Genomic DNA, 21095 nt, shown 5'->3' with positions numbered 1-21095 from the left:
CTGCAGCTGTTTTATAAAAGTCACAGCAACCTCCTCCTTGCTCTTTCTCACTGACCACTCAATCTAAGGGAAGCCAGCTGTCATTTCCTAAGGACAATCAAGCATCCTTACACAGAGATCCAGTCAAACCTTCAGATGACTGCAATCCTAGCTGACATCTTGTCTGCAACCTCATAAGTGATCCCAAGTCAGAAACACCCAGCTAAACTGTTCCCCAATTCCTAACCCTCAGAAACTGTAAGATAATATTTATTGTTTTGAGCAACTAGGTTTTAAGGTAAGCAGCAACAGATAACTAATACAATACCAAATACTGGCAAAGTGTATAGTGAAATTGGCATTCTCATATACTGCTGGTAGAAGGCAAGCTTTAAAATAAGTCCATATTCTTTAACATTAAATTTATAAAAATCCACTCTAAGAAAATACTTAAAACATAAAAGTAGAAAAAATTTATATAGCAAGCTGTTCATTACAGCAAGAATTATTTTTATTTATAGTAGCTCCAAATTAGAAACAACCTAAATCACCCAAAATAGAGAAATAAAATACATACACATGGGCAATCTTAAAGTCATTAAAAATTAGGTCTGATTGTTAAATAAGCAGTTATCCATTTTATTAAGTTACGTGTAAAAGAACAGAAAATTATTAGGAACACCCTAAGTTCATTTTTTAAACATACATTTAAAAACTACCAGAAGACACACCAATATGTTCACTATTGTCTTATCTATTTCTATTATCATCTAATTTTTAATAAGAATGTTTCTTTTTAAAATAAAGAGATCCCATAAGCAAGATTATGAAAAAGTAAACTTCAATCAATTACATGAGTGCGTTCTTCCCAAAATAAGTAAGAAAATTCTCGAAAGAAAAACTTGTTTGTGAGTGGCATTCTAGATGTACTTACCCAAAAGAAAATTTTCTGGCTTCCAAATAGATCTGACTGATCAATTCTCGAGTTGGTGCGACAATAATACACTCTGGTTCCTGCAGCTCTTTAAAACGACTGGCAGTTACTCCATCACGCATCATATGAGCCAAAATTGGCAAGAGAAAAGCTGCCTAGAAGTTAAATTCCATAATTTACAGATGTATAGTGCATCATCCTTCTCCCTATGGCAACCTATTCCTCATGTCTTTATATCCTTTAGCTTATTCTTTCATCTTTTTGGTAAATTTAAGATGAGAAAGGAAAACAATTTTTATTTCCATGAGTTTTTAACATTTAGGTCTTCATGCTCATATTATACAACATAAAATGTCTGATAATGTTAATCTACCCTATGAAAATATCTTTTTTTTTTAAAAAGCACAGCCATAGATTCTAAATAAACTTATTTTCAGAGGTTAATGCAGCATGCAGCATTCATTCTAAATGACTCCTTTTGGGGTAGAAATAAAATTATCAGAATGCATGACAAAAGTGGTCCACAAGCAGAGCAAAACTTGGGAAATCATTCATTTGGATTACTAAACATATCACCCTTATTAAAGTTACATGTGGCAAGAAAGTTTGTGCTATAAGTTTCCTCATTAAACAAATAAGACACTAAAATCTACCTCCAAAACCACATTTAAGTCACACAACAGCTGCTGTATTATACAACTCACTCATTTTCCCTTCAACTCTACTAGGGAGGCTTTTTAAGACTAATATAGTATGAACCAAGACTCTATGATCCTGGAAATGACAGTCTTTAATACTCATCTCATGGAACCCTACTTAATAGACAAACCCCACAGTTTAGTCCTAAGACCAACCTGGTCCCATCAGAGCTCTTTTAGAATTAGCATAACCTGAGGTCACTTCATACTAAGGACCAGGTACAATACCTACAGCTATTTCTCATTCTCTTGACTCCAAAACTGTATTCGCTGTATTACATAAATTATTTTTTACCTTTCTCTGTGGCTTATAAACTTTGGTGCTTTGACCCTCAATCATTTTGTTTTAGATATTATGTTCCACAAAAAGAGCTGAACACACTTAGAGATTAAAAATCTATGAACTACTGTAGAAATAGTTCAAAATTCTTTCTTCAGAAGTACACAAACCTCAATAAAACCAGAAATCAGAAGCAAACACACATGAATATTTATGACAGTTCACTGAAATCTTCTACTTGGGAAGAACCAACGTTCAAAAAGTAGCAGTTTGAATATGGGGCAGAATACATGCAGGAAAGTGACTTACAGTCTTTCCAGACCCTGTCTGAGCACAAGCCATCAAATCTCTTCCTCCTAGTATAATAGGAATACTGTATTTTTGCACAGGAGTAAGCTTAGTATAACCAGCTTTAGCAATGTTGCTATTCAGTGTCTGACAAAGATTAGCTTCTTCAAAAGTCTAAAAAAAAGCAGGTGGCAGTGATTAAATTCCATATATCATATACAGGTCATTCCATGAACATATTCTATTTGAATTAGTTTCAAGTTGTTAATTCCACTTTATATATACTATGTTAACTTCACAAATACGCCCCCACTCAAAAGTAATATCCAGAACCTGTATGTTATTACTTGATAGAATTAAGGAATATTCCGTACAGACAGTGGTTCTAGAAACTCTTTTCTGTCCCCTTAAAACCTGTGAGATACAAATAACTCTAATCAGTAAAAATGGTTCATTACCAACAAGGGACTCTGGGCTCCCCCACTCCTTAGAAAACCACTCCCCTAAGACACACTTTCTCACACACTTAGGAAGCAGAAATCTTGATCTCTAGGAAAAGTATCCTTTTTAGTAAATTTAAATAAAGTTCTCATCCTGGTTTGGGGAGGTGGGGAGGAAATATAGTACCCTCCCTTTCAACATAGCAATTAATTCTAATGTAGATGGTAGTCATGGTTCTAAATTTCCAACCTAAGACATTAGAGAATAAGATGAAAATTTTGTATTCTTTAATACCAACTTAAAGAAATGTACCAAATTTTTAAAAACCGAAGTTTGCTACACAGTCATTATAGAAACAATTATTACACTGACCAGAATTGCTGGTGGTACATCATGTCCAGATACTTCTACAAGAATAGTATCATATTTGTCAAAGTTTATGCCTGTCTGATAATGTGCAAAGATGGAGTCCTCATCCTCAGGTGGAGGAGGTGGTATGTAGGTCACTTTTGGTCCTTAGAATTTAAAAAGAAAATTTACATTACAAGGACTAGAATAAAAATAAGAGGGAAAACATACAAAACCTGACAAACTCAAATTTTAAATACTGTAGTAATTCCCAATGTTTACCATTAAAGTTTTCACTTCAAATTTTAAAGAGTTACCTGTTTTTAAATATTCTGTATTTGTATTAAAATGCAATATACACTCATATGGATCACACAAAACTTAATATACCTTGAGTGTCACCGCTTTCTCTTCTTTCAGCTTCTGACTTCCAAGAATCTTAAAAGGAATCAAACCGAAAAACAGATAAATGTTTTTAAAAATCAAGGGGTGTAGTGAGGTGGATGGAGTTAGAGTCTGTCACACAGAGTGAAGTAAGTCAGAAACAGAAAAACAAATACAGTATGCTAACACATATATATGGAATCTAAGGGGGAAAAAAAAAAAGGTCATGAAGAACCTAGTGGCAAGACGGGAATAAAGACACAGACCTACTAGAGAATGGACTTGAGGATATGGGGAGGGGGAAGGGTAAGATGTGACAAAGTGAGAGAGTGGCATGGACATATATACACTACCAAACAAAAAATAGCTAGTGGGAAGCAACCGCATAGCACAGGGAGATCAGCTCTGTGCTTTGTGACCACCTAGAGGGGTGGGATAGGGAGGGTGGGAGGGAGGGAGATGCAAGAGGGAAGAGATATGGGAACATATGTATATGTATAACTGATTCACTTTGTTATAAAGCAGAAACTAACACACCATTGTAAAGCAATTATACTCAAAAAAAAAAAAAGGTTGATACAACATGCATATATAATGACCTCAATTTTTTAAATACATATATAGATTAGAAATAAGACTAGAAATGAATATATCAAACTATATGTAGTAATTATTTGTAGGTGATGAGATTACAAATTATGTTTTCTTCATGTCTTTATTTGCCTAAGAACACATTAATTTTACAATTAGGAAAATAAAAGTTTTTGAAAATTAATAGAAAAGTGGCTTGTATATTATCAGAAAGGAAGTTGACTGAAGTTGTTAAATTTTGAGAGTGAAAACATGTTTGGAATAACAGAAAAAGCCTTGAATTATTACCTAGTTTTTAATTTGCATCAAATAGACATTAATAAATAATAATACAAGGTGTGTGATATTATCTTCATTAACAATATTTCAATGCCCTTAACTATATAATTAAGTTGAATGAAAATTCTAAATACATTATAGTTTATACAAATTATTTCCCGAACATATAATAGTTAATATTTTACATTTCACATATCTTTGAATAAAAACAGAAAAGTTTAAAGTACTAGATTTTACCCCCACCAAAAACATTTTGTTCTCCTCCCAGTCTAACAAATTCAGCCAGCTTGATGATATGAATATATTACAGTGGTCTGAAAATATAGACTCTGCTACCTTACAAGATTTCTTAATTTATAAAATCTGACTTACTCCTTTAGCTGTCTGTAAACCTAATAAATATTCCATACTTATAAAAAAATTATATATATAAAAATCGAGGGGTAAAAGAATGCTCACTATAAAAATCAAATACCTTATCTAAAGTAAAACTTACTCTTTCCAGAGGCTGTAATTACTTCTTCATTTAAACCTTTGTAACCACCTATTAAAGAAATCCACAAGATACAGTCAAGATACAAGATACAAGACTATGCACATCTTTCTTTTCATTGCTTATCTTCAAAGAGAAAAAGTTCTAAAAATGCATAAAGTCCCTTCGTACAAATAATACTTGAGACAATTAAGATAAATAGAACCCTGCACATTTTGTTTCCTTAGCATTCAACATGCTGATCTTATGCAGATTACACTGTTATAACATATTAGTATTTTTTTGTTTAAACTGTTATGTCTCTTTCCTGATCCCTATATTCCTCAGCAAAGGAATATATTTTCTAAAAGGAACTAAAAATCCATCTTTGTTGGGATGTCCCCACTACAACCCATAGGTTCTATGATTTGCTAGGACCCAGAATATAGTCATAACCATGGTTGTGACTTATTACATAGAAAGGATAGGGAGCAAAATCAGCAAAGGAAAAAGGTGTACGGGGAAAAGTCCAGAGAAAACCAGGCACAAGCTTTCAAGAGCCTCTCCCACTGGTATCGCACAGGACAAGTTGTGACAACATGCTGGAAATGCTGTCTACCAGAGAAGCCCATTAGAGATTCAATATCCAGGGTTCTTATGAGGTGCTGATAATGCAGGAACCTTCTGCCTGGCATGTACCAAACTTCCAGACTCCCAGAAGCAAAGCAGGTATTCAGCATAAACCACACAGTTGTACAAACTGTTTAGGCACAGTGAGCCACTCACACCAGTTAAGAGTGGTGAGAACCCTCCCTAAATCCACGTTCTCAGAAGCCAGGTAAGGGCCAACCTTATAAGCAGGACTTTCAAAGAACAGCAGTCAGGTCTGCCGTGTTGACTCTTTTCTATACACTATCTTTCTGATCTTTAGACAAGGAGTCATCTATTGTGCCACTTTCAGGTACTATCACAAAAAAAGAACAAGGACTGCATTAGATTTGAAAGGCTAACTAGATATAGCAGTTTTACATGTGAGCTAATTTTCTTGTCCTGTATGTCCACAGGTCTTGAAATCCTTTTTCAAACAACATCTGAGCATTTGTAGAAGATACGGTTTAGCCATTAATAATCTTTTTCTATAGTGAAGAATCCAAGAATCCAAAGGAAGGAAGTGGGGACTAATAATGATCACTAAGAATTTTTCAAAGACATCAAACAAGCTTTATTGTTTTACTAGTCTGGAAAACATTTCAACTTTTATGTGACATTTAGATATTTTTAACTCTGAAATTTTTTTTCATAGTATAAAATCATCTATACTGAACTTTCTTTATCCCCTATACCAAACCAAATAACTATCTCATAAGAAAAAACATTATTTTAATAAGAATTTGTACATATAGATTACATCTCAATCTTTAACATCTGCATGGTATCTCCCATTTTATGGTTATATCATTTATTACACAGACTCATGAATTTTTAGGTGATTTTCAGTTTTTACTTATTATAAATGAAGCTTCAGTGAACACACTTTTACATGTATTGAGCAAATACACCTACAGTATGTAATTCCTATAACGGAATCGTTGGATTAAAGAGTAGTAGTAAACAACTCCTCGAAACTGGCTGTGCAAGTGCATACTCCACAAAGTGTATAAAAGCAGCAACAGTTACCTTTAACTTCAAAAATTAAGCTTGGATTACAGTAATTTTAACCACTTATAGGTAAACCAGATAAGAACTCACCTCGTCCACTTCCACTACCACTTCTGCTTTGATAAGTGTCACCCTTACCTGTAAGGCATTGTTTTACAGAAGATTTAGAGAAATCACAGCTCCTCCTCAAGCATATAAACCATATAGCTATTTCTTTTCATATACTGAGTAATTACTCAGGATTCTAGTCCCTTAATCCAACCATCTCTTAATTCTATACTTAAACCTTTTTCTCATTTGAACATTTTGTTTAAAGACTTCATTTTTTTTTTAGGGCAGTTTTAGGTTCACAGAAAAATTAAGCAGAAAGTACAGAGACTTCCCATATATCTCCTGTCCCCACACCTGCAGAGCCTCCCCCCATTATCAACATCCTCCACCAAAGAGATAATTTGTTACAATTGATGAATCTACAATGACACATCATAATCACCCAAAGTCCATCGTTTACATTACAGTTCACTCCTGGTATTATACATTCTTTATGTTTGGACAAATGTATAATGGCATGTCTCCACCATTACAGTATCATACAAAGTAACTTCACTGCCCTAAAAATCCTCAGTGCTCTGCCTATTCATCCCTTCCCCCAACCCCTAGCAACCACCTATTTTTTTCACCCTTCTTCTTATAGTTTTGCCTTTTCCTGAATGTCATATAGTTGGAATCATACAGTATGTAGCCTTTTCAGATTGGCTTCTTTCACTCAGTAATACACATTTAAGGTTCCTCTATGTCTTTTCATACCTTAATAGCTCATTTCTTTTTAGTACCACAGTTTATTTATCCACATTTGAACATTTTTCGTCAATAATTATGTTCCATTTTTTTCACTTTCTCCTCAAATCCCCTCAGAATCCTTTCTTTGAAATCAAAGCAAACTTCATTTTCCTTCTTCCAATTAAAAGTATAATTTATAACTCAAATTAACTGGTAGATAAGAGAGAAGAAATAATTCACAGAGCACAAACTTTATAAGGGAGGCAAAACTGTCCATGTATTTTTGCCTACAAATCTAAAAAGCAGAGAAAATCATGAGCCAATCTAGTACACTTAAACATATATATATTAGGTTTATTAACCCTAGAGCTAAAAGCAAATGTGAATGATTAATATTCAGTAATAAATTCTATTTCTCACCTACACCACTTAATGCTGATCTTCTAGAGCCAAAAATGCCACCAGCGCTCTGGGTCCCTTCATCTTGTTCATATTTGCTATCTAGATTTACAGATAATAAATTTAGATTATGTTACTTTTAAGAAGCTTTTAGATATGCAGCAAAGAGAAAAAAATCAACTTATGGTGCCATAAGTTAAAAAGATGCAGGATAAAATAATTTAAATTTAACAGGAATTACAGTATTTTTCTAAGAAGCACACAAAAGGATTTCTCCACAAATTATTTCCTTCAATAACAAATTATTTCCTCAAAATATTTATTTTATTAAAATTATTTTATAAAAGTAGTTAGGGTCAATACTACATCAAAATATGGTATAAGCAAAAGTTAAATTACCTCTGAAAAATAGCACGGTTACGGCCCCCAGAAATTTCACATTACATAATCTCACTGCTTATTCTCCAGAAAAGCACCCCTTGCACCCACAGTTCCCAAATCAAACTTTATCAGTCCTGAACAGCAACCCTCCAGATCCCTTCACTTTTTCAAAAGTGACAATTCACTAATCCACTACGCATCTATTAACTCATTATTACAATTTATGTTTTTAGCTTCCACTATTCTGTCCTCCTCTGTTAAGAGACGCATGCATTCCAACAGTGACTTCAGAAGACAATACCTTAGCACCAAGGAATGACGACTGGTAGAATTTAGGTAGAAAGCCACATTGGTATAAAAGAGGTATAATGGGAGGCAGAGCCATAGAGAAGGCCACCTATTTGTAAGGTCAGCCATCTTTATCAAAGCTCTAAAATGCTTCACAGTATGTAATATTAAAGAACTGAGTCACACACTCTGCTAAAAAGATTCATATATTCCCACTTAACCTGTAAGGAATTACATGTGTCTAAAAAATAATATTTTATACAATATAAGTGATTATGTACCAACCACACTATGCTTAACTATTCTCATATAGTCATCATAACAACCTTATATAATAAGTATTATTTTTTATCATTTCTTTCATAATAAATGAACACACTATTTGCAATCCACTACTAACTTGGACTTCCTAGACCAAATCCTCCACGGCAACCTCGGTAACTACCTCTTCCACCTCTTCTGAATGACCCTGAAGCTTCTGAATCATTTCCATCTTGATAGCCTATAATATTAAAACATACACACAAAAACAACACAAAACAACAACAAAGAAATCTTGGGGACATGGTGGCCAAGTTTATTTAAGTCTTGCATAATTCAATGACTTTAATATTTTAAGCCATTAACAGATAGTTACTAAAGAGAAATGCTGTATTTGACCTATAAATGTTCAACTTCATTAGTATAAATAGATATAGCTACAGTATTTTAAAAACCTGCTACTTGTTTTGGGAATAAAAACTAAAAATGACTAAAAGGAAAAAATGACAGTTGTAAAACACTAAAAGTTGCCACAACTGCACCATTAACAGGATTTCCACAATCCATGGAAAGAAAAAGTACTTACCATAAGTTTAGTGAGGTTACTGAACCTTCAATATACAAAAGTTAATTGTATTTCTATACACTAGCAAACAAAATGAAAATTATTAAATGATATGTATCACTGATATCAATGAAAATGGCAAAGTAAGGGACTCCAAATGCTGCTACTCCAAAGAAGAAAAAAAATTGACAACACTGTCAGAATTAACATTTTCCAAACTGAAAATTAATCAAGGACTTGCATCAACCCAAGGAACATTTTTTTTTTTTAAAAAAGGCTGGTCCTTGGTAAGAGCAGTGATTTTGTGGCATATTTTAGCTTACCCCAGTCCCATTCCCTGACAATTCCACTTCTAGACATATACCCCAAAAATGCAAAAACAGTGACTCAAACAGATAACTGTATATTAATGTTCACAGAAGCATTATTCAAAACAGCCAAAAGTAGTAAGAAACCCAAGTGTACATCAGCAGATGAATGGATTTTAAAAAGTACACATAAAATGGAATAGTAGTATTCAGCCATAAAAAGGAATGTAGTTCTGATACATGCAACAACCTGAACACTGAAAATTTTAGGCTAAGTGAATTAAGCCAAACATAAAAGAGCAAATAGTGTATGATTCCAATTGTATGAAATATCTAGACATAGACAAATTGATGAAGTACAGAGAATAGAGGGTACCAGAGACTGAGAGGAAGAGAAGGAAACTTAATGGACGTAAGTTTCTGCATGGGTGATGAAGAAGTTTTGCAAATAGATAGTGGTGATAATTGCACAACACTTCAGAAGTACTCAATGCCACTGAATTATACACATATAGTTAAAATGACAAATTTTATGTTAAGAGTTATTTTACCATAATAAAAAAGCAGAAAATTTCCCAAATTTGATGAAAAATATTAATCTACACATCCAAGAAGCTTAATAAACTGCAAGTTGGATAAATTTAAAGATATCTAGACCTACACATGTCCAGATAAAACATGAACAAATGGTGCTGGGACAATTGGTTATTCACACACTAAAGAATTAAGTTGGGCCCCTATCTCACACCATATACAAAAATGAACTCAAATGGATCAATGACTTAAATGTAAGAGTACAGTGAAAGCGATAAAATTCTTAGAAGGAAACATAGGTGAAAATCTGCATGACCTTGAAACAGGCAAAGGGTTTCTAGATATGACATTAAGAGCACAAGCAACTTTGGATCAAAATTTTAAACTTTTGTGCTTCAAAGGACACCATCAAGAAAGTGAAAAAACAACCCACAGAAAAGGAGAAAATATTTGCAAATCATATATCTGTTAACACTTGTATCAAGAATATATAAAGAATTCTTAAAACAAAAAGATCAATAACCCTATTTTTTAAATGGGCAAAGGATCTGAATAGACATTTCCCCAAAGAATATATACAAATGGCCAATACACACATGAAAAGCTGCTCAACATCATAGTCATCAGGAAATGCAAAGCAAAACCACAAAGATACAAGGATATGTTGTAAAACACAAGAAATATAGCCAATATTTTATAGTAACTATAAATGGTGTATAACCTTTAAAAATTATGAATCACTATGTTGTGCACCTGTAACTTACATAATATTGTCCATCAACTATATCAACTATTGAATTTATAACTCAATGATAAAAAATCATAATGAGATACCACTTTACATCCATTAGAATAGCTACAATCAAAAAGACAAACAGTAACAAGTGTCACCAAAAGAAATGTACTAGAATGTTCATAGCAGCAGTTTCATAACAGCCCAAAACTGCAAGAAATCCAAATATCTATCATTAGCAGAACAGTAGAACAAAAGAACACTACAGAGCAATGATAATGATCTACAACTGCAACCAACAATAAGAATGAATCTCACAATTAGATTGAGGAAGCCAGACACAAAAGAGTACATATTGTATGATTCCATTTATGTTAAGTACAAAATTTTAAAAAAGTCTATGCTGCTAGAAGTCAGAATAGAGATTAACTGGGGGAGGGGGGTGTTAATGACTAAAAATGAGCATGAAAGGGGCTTTTGAGGAGCTAGTAATTTCTATTCCTTGATCTGGATGCTTGTGAAAACACAGAACCCAGGTGTATTCAGTTACTGAAAAATCACTGAGCTATATACATTTATGATATAAGCACCTGCCTGTTGCTATATCATGTCACACTTCAACATAAACTTAGGTACAGTTATATTTACACACACATTTATATTTACTGAGTAACCACTATATGCAAATTTCCTACCCTCAAATGTATACAACTAAAGAAAACAGCAATCAGGGACACCCTGAGAAATGACTGTTCCTGCTAGTCACCCTACACTAGTCAATAAGCCAGGATCAAGCACATAGAGCTGCAACTGGCTTTTTTTTTTTTTTAACTGTTGAGTTGTTTTTTTTAAAATTTATTTTATCCATTTATTTAATTTTTGGCTGCACTGGGTCTTCGCTGCTGCACGCGGGTTTTCCTCTAGTTGCTGAGAGCTGGGTCTACTCTTTGTTGTGGTGCGCAGGCTTCTCATTGTGGTGGCTTCTCTTGTTGCGGAACACGGGCTTTAGGAGCGTGGGCTTCAGTAGTTGTGGCACACGGGCTTCAGTAGTTGTGGCTCGCGGGCTCTAGAGCGCAGGCTCAGTAGTTGTGGCGCATGGGCTTAGTTGCTCCGCGGCATGTGAGATCTTCCCAGACCAGGGCTCGAACCCATGTCCCCTGCATTGGCAGGCGGACTCTTAACCACTGCGCCACCAGGGAAGCCCTGCAACTGGCTTTTGACTGCTTCACTTAAATATAAATTAAATTGATTTAAAGAAAATTTAATAGTAAGGAAGATAGTCACTGTTCTGCAGAAAACCAAAAATTTTAAAATAAGAGTTATGTTTAGGAACGTTAGTGTCAAAACTGCTTCTTAAAGGGGGGAGGAGAGCAATGTTAAAAAAGGAGTCTTTTTCTTAAATTTCCTCCCCATCATTGTTTGGTCCCCTGCAATTGTCATAAAAAGACTCAACTTATGAGACAAATAAGCCATACCTCATTCACCACCAAATTCCTCCCCACCTCACAACTCAACCAAAGCTATACTGAAATCCACAGCAAGTTTCAGCTTCACTAGGAGGGCCTGCTATTTAATGATTTATTCAGTGAGCCAAACATCTAATAGGCAAGGGAAAAGGATACCCCCAAGTTGCAGCAAAAACAATGATATATCTGATTACCATGCAGTTCCAAAAACTAAACTCTTTTATCATAAATATATTTGCACACCTGTAGCAATTTTATAAGTTCACTGTGGTTTTTTGTGAGTTTTGCTGTTGCTATTTTAACGAATCTGCCCATAGATAACCCAGAATTGAGCATAACTTTTATACCATCTCACCTCAAGTTCATTAGAGGGAGGACCAGCAGAGTATGGTAGAGTACTTCTAGACTTGAACAAAAAGTAGTCTACGATTTCTTCCCTTCCCCATATCTCCAATGATCCTACTCAAAGACAAAGACATCCCAGTTCATCTACACTGTGACTGACCAAGATTCACACAGTCCCCCTCTGTACTTCATAGCACACTCTGGAGGTCTTAGGGAAAAAAAATCCAGTGACATTAGAAAGCAGAAGGAGGGACACCTACTGAATATTAATTCAAATATTAACAGCATAAAACATATGCCAAAGTATTTTTCTTTAAAGGTTTTCACCACCAGAATTTTTCTTTCTTTCAGCTCTTCCAAAATCAGGTTTTCAGTTTCATATCTCTGTCTTAAGTACAAATTGTTCCAAAACGTGGTCCTTACCGTCTCTCTTGGAAAACCCTCTGTTCCGTGTTTGATTATCTTCACGGTCATTACTAGACTCTTGAATAAAAATTTAACATGTGAACAGCATCTAAATAATTACTTTAGTCTTTACATTAATGTAGTATCTAAAGAATAGCACTGTCACTAGAGAAATTAGTAAGAAAAAATAAATATCTTCATAAGTTAAAATACGAACATTTTAATTTTTAAAGTAATTGTAACAACAGAAATACAAAGACATTATTCAGTCAATTCCCTATACAAATCACCTAATATATCTAAATATTAAATGTTAAGCGTATAATTTGTCAAATTCTGAGCACAGCCAAAAAATAAGAATTTTGTAAATATCAGTTTAACTAGAAACAGTTTCAGAAATATCTAACAATTAAGTAGTCAAGGGGATCTCAGAAATGCATGACTATTCTTCTTATAATGTCATCATTATTTCTGTAACTTGCCTTTCTTAATAAACCTGAGATGTCAGTGTTTTTTTAATATATGCAAACTTTCCCCCATTCACCTTAATGGAAAAATTGGGGGATATCCTGGCTTTCTGTTTTTACTGACATTATCAAGTAACATTACCAGGGTTTCTAAATAGTGGTATGAGGATCACTACACTGAAGGCTGCCTAAAAATTATTAGGAAAGTTGGAAAGAGCCCACCCCCAGAGATGTTTATTTTGAACGTGTAGAGTGACAGCAAGGAATGGATGATTTTTCTAAATTAAAAAATTATAACTTTTAGTAATAACTTTAAGCTTTCTAGAAGATTCCAATAAAGCCATGTTTGGGAAATACCGAGATGGTTTCAAGGGATCTTTGTACATATCACTAACGTTTAGCACCTGAGAACTTCAGGTCCCAGTGATGACACAAATGGCTAAACAGATTAGAAGCTATCAGTTAACTTTCTGCGCAAAATACTAATCTACTCAATTAATATTGTTTTATAATAAACAATGACCCAGAGCTCTTGTTGCAGGCTCCTATTTGAGCTGGCATCAACAACTGACAAATATTCCTGAAGAGCCATCTAACATCAAGACAACTTTCTTAGAAGCAAGATATAATATGACAAGCGTGCTGAACAGTAAAGAAAGAATTCTGGAAAGATTCTTGGAATAATAATTCTGGAATAATGATGATGTTAGCTAATATTTATTGCCTTATGGAAAAAAAACCTATGAATTAATCTGGGGCCTGACAAGGAGAAAAAGGTCTCATATAATCTTTGGCCAATTGTTCTCCTAACACAAGCCCAAAGCTATTTTGACCACACTGGGAATTAAAATAGGCTGATGACATTAGCAGTTGGGTGAAGGGTACAATTACATTAGAAGAAGGGTGGAGGAAACCCTCTGTACTATTTTCGAAACTTCTTTTGAGTCAAATGATTTCAAAATAAAAAGTTATTAAAAAAATAATTTCTGTAGGTTAAAAACTAAAGCCAAGCACAAACAAAAATGAGACAATGATCCCAAGATCAGTTATAATCTATTAATTATATAAAAATAATAGTAATAACAACAAATAGAACTTAGTATCTGTCTGGCACTGCTCTAAATGAAGTCTGTTTTAACTTTTTAAGCCCTCACAAAAACCTTACAAGGTGGGTATTATCCTCAAATTATAAACAGAGAAAAAGAAATACAGAGAAGTTAAACAAATTTTTTAAGATAATACAACTGACAGGAGGAGCATCTGGGTCTCAAACCCAAGGTGTCTGAGCTCCTTATCGCTATACTATACCAGCTAGGGGACATGAGATTGCAGAGAAAATAACCACAAAACACTCTATACATCTGTGTGCAGAGAAAAAGCTTCTATAATGATAGCAAAACCTGCTCCTGGGCTTGCCAACAACTGTGAGAGTGAAAGAATTTTTTAGGAATATACACAGTTTTTTTAGTTTAGGGGAACTAAAACTGAGAATAGAAAAAGCAAATAGATCAAAGGAAGAAAGTAGACCATTTTGGAGGAGAGAAGTTCTCTCAAGTGCTGTGAGAAATTGGAATTTGTGCTCAAAAGCACTCTGGCTCATCACTAAAGAGTCAACTGGGGAGGAATGTCTTTGATGAGTAGAAATGATCCTGAATACTAATTAAAAGTTGGAAAATTAGAACAAGGAGAAATGGAAAAGGATAAAAATGGTGATGATTTTCTTCTCTCAAATATTAGTTGCATGTTACATATGTTTTCATTAGAACAGGATAGGAGAAAAAGCAGACAAAAGCAGGGAGAATGAGACTGACAGTAGTTTGGGGAAGCAGTCTTAACTGATATAATAAAACCCCGCCATGTTCCAAAAGCGTTTTAAGGTGATCAGGTCTAGGTTTGGTTTTGATTTTGAGAATCACAGTTAAGATCAAGTCTCAAATATTTAATGAAGATAGATGACATTTACTGTTTACCATGAATGTGCCTGGGACTAAGCTTCGTGCTTTTACACACATTCTCATTTAGTGTGCCTAACAAGCTATAAAATGAATGGTCTCCATTCTACAGAAGAGGAAATCGTGGCTCCGAGAAATTAAGCAACTTGCTCTATGTTATTCAACTAGCAGATAGCAGAGCAGGGACATGAAACAAAGTCTGGAACTCCAAAGTGTATTATGTTATAAAGACTCCATAGATCAGTGGTTACCAAACAAAAGAGGCATCAGAGTCACCAGGGATGCTTTTTAAATACAGGTTCCAGGGCCTCACCCAAATCTACTCAACCAGGCTCTCCTGCAAAAGTACTGTTAATTCTTGTAGTCTACCTTCTGGTAACATTACTCTATTCTCATCATTCTCTGTATTCCTCCAAACCAGAGTGTCAGTACCTTTGACAGAAATGTCTTTGATTTCAGCAGTGATCCACAGTCTCATGAATCTTTTTCCACTGTTAATACTTATTTGAGTCTGAATAAAGACCTACATGTCTCAAACTGTATTTATATATGAAAGTGGAATTCTGATTCTTGACTTGCTCTTTCTACTATCCTCTTTTTCTTAAGGAAGCACAGCATTCAAAAGTTGCACTTTATAGATTAATTAAGGCAGATGACAATAGGCCAAATTAGGATGGCTGAATTCTTGGTTAAGGCTCTGGCTATAGCTGCTTTATAAAGCTGGGTTTAAATAAAATAGAACTGGAACAGACTAAGATAATTAATCTTAGTTTCTCTTTAGCATGTACTCTGGACACTAAATTCTTAAGTCACTACAAAAAAAACAGTGAACTTACCTCTCCAGAAACCACAGCTATCACCTTCTTCAAACTTGTTATTTGAAAAACCTACAAAAAATATAAAATTAAACTTGCACATTTCTGAAAACAACAATTACCTATACCTTTGTAGAAGAAAGAAAGGAAAAGAGAGAGAGAAAGAGAAACATAGAAACAAAGAAACACACTCTTTACAGGGACTTCTGGTTTTGATGCCCCTTTAAAACAGTATAAACCACATACAACTGTATATATAAATAGTGCATGAGAATTCATACACATTGTATGACAACTTCTTCCTTGTGTCAGTTTATTAAAATACCAGCCAATCTTATATTACCTCAAATGTCATATATTCCTCTATATGTACATGGCTGTGTGTGTGTTTGTGTGTATATATATCACTATAACCACTATGTACTTTCTATTCAAAATATAAAAACTTTTTAAACTTTATAAAATAACTTGTAATCTCTTCATCTGCTGGAGGACAATACAACTAAATTATAATCCAATATTCAATAATTTTCCCCTTCTCAATAACAAGGAAATTCTGCCAACTTCTTTTTGTTTATAAAATTTAAAACAAACAAGCTTTCATCAAGCTCTGCTTTCAAATTTCTCATTTAATAAAAACTTGTGTCTAGATTTATGCATCTCTGGAGCATACAGATATATCTCTAAAACGCATTTTAAAAGCATCCATCAAAATATTTCATAAAATTTTAAAAATTTGAGTCTTAATAAAATGATCTTTACTGCAGAGATACTCAGGGAATAATGTAAGTTAAAATTATATATAATGTCAATATGCAATGCCTATCAATTAGTATCTAACCTAAATAATAAAATACATTAAATTATGGCTTCAGTACTACAGAGACCAATCAGTTACTGTTGGACAGATGTTAAATTTATATGCAGGGACTTCCCTGGTGGCGCAGTGGTTAAGAATCCATCTGCCAGTGCAGGGAACACGGGTTCGAGCCCTGATCAGGGAAGATCCCACATGCCGCGGAGCAACTAAGCCTGTGCGCCACAACTACTGAACCTGCGCTCTAGAGCCCGCGAGCCACAACTACTGAGCCCGCGTGCCATGACTACTGAAGTCTGCACACCTAGAGCCTGTGCTCCGCAACAAAGAGTAGTCCCCGCTCGCTGCAACTAGAGAAAGGCCACGCAGCAATGAAGACCCAACACAGCCAAAAGTAAATAAATAAAAAATAAATTAAAAAAAAGAATCTATATGAAAAATGTCTACATATCAAGTCATTTAACATCTCAGGTTCAACAAATCTAATGTACCCTTCAGCATTAAACCTCTTGGAAATTTAATACCCAATTAGCATATAAAAAGTAAGTACCCTTTGGCCTCAATATATGATTGGATGATACTTTTTCCTTGAACAGATATGTAATTTCAAAATAAAGATAATCCCTACAAAAAGAGTATATATCACAAAACTTGGATTTTGAGTTTTTTTATCCATTTAAATATTTGCAATCTTTGAAGTTGGTTCAGAAAAGGATTACGTTCTACTGCCCTCTACAATTGCCCCTTCCCCTCCATACACCTCTCCCAGAAAAGTCAAGTGCTGGGTCTCCAAAATGCTTGAGAAAGTCTTCCACCTACACACTACTGGTCTTGATCTTAAACTCTTACCTAAGTTCTACTTAACAGTTTTTAAAGTTTTTATGGAAAAAAATGTAATTTCAAAGCTTCTACTGGTTCTTTGCTCAAGTAAAGATGGAGACTCAGATTCACCTTTGGAAGTATAAGATAGATCTCTTGCTTGTGGGAGCAGGGAAAGCAAGTCATGAGTATAGTAGAAAAGAACTGGGTTTCACCTGTGGGGTAAATCAATTTGAAGAGATGCTGCAGCAAGTAGCATGGCTATTAAAAAGAAAAAAAAAAGCGAAATAGAATAGCAGACACATCCAAAGCAGCATAAACTGGTGCTCTAAACTATGATTAGGAAAGTGAAAGCACTCCCTTGTGATCGCCATAAAGTCTTGGGAAAGGCACACACTTTCTATGTATATTAAAGGGAAACAGAATTCAAAGACTATAAAACTTGGGGTCACTTAAGTTTTGATTGTAAGATATCATAAGCAGGTTACCTCTGTTTCCAAAACTCCTTCCAACTCCAAAATCACCCATTGTGGATGTATTCTCTCTTTTATTAGACTCGCCAGGATCTGAAAAAGTTCAGATAGAGTTAAAACTCTTCAACATACAAAATCAAGTGTGCCACCAATAACTAGGAATTAAATGAATCTGTGGGTTAAGGGAACTCCCAAGGACAGGGAGAGAGTAGTACAGGAACTTATAAAGATAAAATACACCTGCAACTTTTTTAAATCATTAAATTACACCAAAGTAAAAACAAATATACTATTGGTGAAATACAACTGTCTACTAGGTGTTATTTTACTAGTGACCTTTAATCAAGAAATTCAACTCTGATTTTCTATATACTGAAACCTCACCCTGATAGCTATTTACATTATACCCCTATGTGAAAGTCATTGCTACTGAAAATTTTACACTGTTGTCCTGCAATTATTCTATTTATTACTTATTCATTTTTCTAGTACTTCAGTTGCTCTCAGTCTTTCCACTTTTTAAAATTAATATTAGGAAGGGACTACATAATAAAGAAAAAAATGCTATGAATACCACTCCCCTTTACCTCCCACCCCTCCATAGTATTTCCTCATATCAGCCTTATTAGCTTTATCCCCCACTACACGGCTCTGAACACCCAACATTTTAATTCATAAAACTTCCCATACTCCACATTGTGAACTTCTAATATTTTCTACCTTCCTACATGCTGTTCCTTCAGCATGACATTCCCTGCTTTCCTATTTTTCCTAGCAAAATTCTTTTCACTCTTCAAAAGCCGGGTTCAAAAGCCACCTCTTCAGTGAAGTCCTCCTTCAGTCCTCCAGCTATAGTCAATCCTTCAGTCACATTCCCACAGCATACTATGTGTATCTCTTTTTTAGCAATATTTCTTTCCATGTGTTTCTCTACCACTAAATTAAGAATTTTGAGGGCAGAGTTGCTATGGCAAGCAGCACAGGTATTTAAAACAAAAACTTAGAACAGACATCCAAAACGTCATAAACTGCCACTTCAAACTATCATTGGGATAACTATCATTATCTTGTGATCCTCATAAACTGTCTTACCTCTATCTGTAATATCCTAGTGCAGAGGAGTTAAGGGATCTGTGAAACTCCTAATGCCAAATGCAAAATTGCATATATGCAACTATCAGTATTTTCATCAGATTCTAAAGAAGTGTGTGATTCAGGAAGTTAAGGCTTTTTAGGCCATACTTCACAGAAGATAAAAAGCTAATCAATATATATGTTAAGCAATTAAGAGTCAATTTCAAAACCATGTGACTAGATATGCAAGTTCTGAGAACAAATATCACAGAGATTGAAAATAGCTAAAATGTTAAATGGATCATTCGGGAAAGGGGTTATACTCATGGGTCTTCTATGAATTTCCAGGATTATATGTAGTATTAAAGATAACTTTTTTTCTTTTTTTATTTTAATTTTATTGGAGTATAGATGATTTATAATGTATTAGTTTCAGGTGTACAGCAAAGTGATTCAGTTATACATACACATACGTTCATTCTTTTTCAGATTCTTTTCAAAGATAACTTTTTAAAGTATTAACATTTACGAAGAGTTTTGATCAGAAATTTAATGTATTTCAACCTACAACATATGGAATTAACAATTTATAGTAAAGTCTCTCTCAGTGATGGCTTTCTCATTTAAAAAGGCTTTATTCAACAATGTTTAGAAGTCTTCATCAAAAAGTATTATAACCCATTCTAAATTAGGATTTTAAAATATATCTAAATATTAAATAGTTCCCTGAGTGTAATATTAAGGTATTTGTTATTTCTAATCTTAGTAGTAGCAAACAAAACCCACACTTCAACCTCTTAGCACAACTACGTGCTCCAAATCATCAACGACTCTTACTTAATATGCAGGCTTAAAAAACAAAATGTATACAGGCATATTTAACAAATAAATTATTTCCATTAGTAGCAGAAACATGTCAAAACATAAAAGTTCACATTTATGTTAACTGTATCTAAAAATATTAAATTTTCCAAATGGCAAATGAAATACACGCATCAACCTTTAGTTTCCAATGAATAAAAGTATCTAGAAGGATTGACATTTTTCAATAAGTGTCATGTATATTTAAAACTGCCAATTAACCCTAGCTTACAGCATCCCATAGAAGAAATTTATTTAAAAATCCATATGACCATTTAATTTGAGGTTCTAATAATAAATATTTTGTTGCACTATAACAAAACATAGTGCAGAATATTTTCAGCATTTTAATATCAAATCTAAAAATGGACTGGAGGAAGGTATTTTGCTGGGTCATTATCTGTCAAATCTAGCGCTGGTTGTTCTAAAAGTAACAACAAAAAATTCCAATTTTGGGGAAACAACCTCTTAATATTAATGAGCTAACAGAACTGCTTTCCATACTGCCTTTTCTTGAGAAATATAAAACTTAAGAAAGAGGTCCTTCACACCATAATCTTTGGAGCTTTTACAAACATTCCTCCCATGCCAATTGTTGGGAACAATAATCACCAACACCTGAAGAAGCTCTGGGAAGCAACTCTCTTTAACCAATCTATCTAATCAATTTAACTACTGCCTACTATCTTAAAAAAGTAAAGCAACAAAAAAAAAAAACAGACATTAAAAAAAAAACTCATTATCCCAACAAAGTCTACTGTACACTAAGTTATAATAGATTTTACCTTGCACTAAACAGCCATAAAGGCCTCTATTCATTCCACTATTCAACAATTTAACAGAAGATTAAGGAAAGATACTTACCCCTGTTTCCCAAACTCCTCCCAGAGGCAAATCTGCTTCTCATGAAATGATCTCTTCGAGAATATCCATCATCCATTTCTAAAGCAAATAACATTTGAAGCAAGTCAAAATAACAAAAAAAGTACCCTGGTGGTA

At 34.0% G+C, this 21095-nt stretch overlaps 1 protein-coding gene across 3 annotated transcripts in view; it reads right to left on the bottom strand.

The window, feature by feature from the left end:
- Positions 1-21095, bottom strand: part of DDX4 (DEAD-box helicase 4) — a 65488-nt gene that overhangs the window by 18724 nt on the left and 25669 nt on the right. The window contains exons 3-14 of one of the 3 annotated variants that reach the window (XM_068532859.1): positions 20961-21038; positions 18177-18254; positions 16074-16124; positions 12837-12896; positions 8602-8703; positions 7554-7634; positions 6444-6491; positions 4719-4766; positions 3359-3406; positions 2993-3135; positions 2201-2353; positions 914-1068 (exon numbers count right to left, since the gene is read on the bottom strand). In XM_068532859.1, the coding sequence (XP_068388960.1) occupies positions 914-1068; positions 2201-2353; positions 2993-3135; positions 3359-3406; positions 4719-4766; positions 6444-6491; positions 7554-7634; positions 8602-8703; positions 12837-12896; positions 16074-16124; positions 18177-18254; positions 20961-21038 (1045 nt within the window). The remainder of the gene's footprint in view (positions 1-913; positions 1069-2200; positions 2354-2992; positions 3136-3358; positions 3407-4718; positions 4767-6443; positions 6492-7553; positions 7635-8601; positions 8704-12836; positions 12897-16073; positions 16125-18176; positions 18255-20960; positions 21039-21095) is intronic. The other 2 variants (XM_068532880.1, XM_068532869.1) reach the window with 2 other exon arrangements.

The sequence above is a fragment of the Eschrichtius robustus genome, chromosome 2, assembly GCF_028021215.1.
Source record: "Eschrichtius robustus isolate mEscRob2 chromosome 2, mEscRob2.pri, whole genome shotgun sequence".
In the NCBI taxonomy this organism is placed as follows: domain Eukaryota; kingdom Metazoa; phylum Chordata; class Mammalia; order Artiodactyla; family Eschrichtiidae; genus Eschrichtius; species Eschrichtius robustus.
This window is presented reverse-complemented; position numbering and strand designations above follow the sequence as displayed.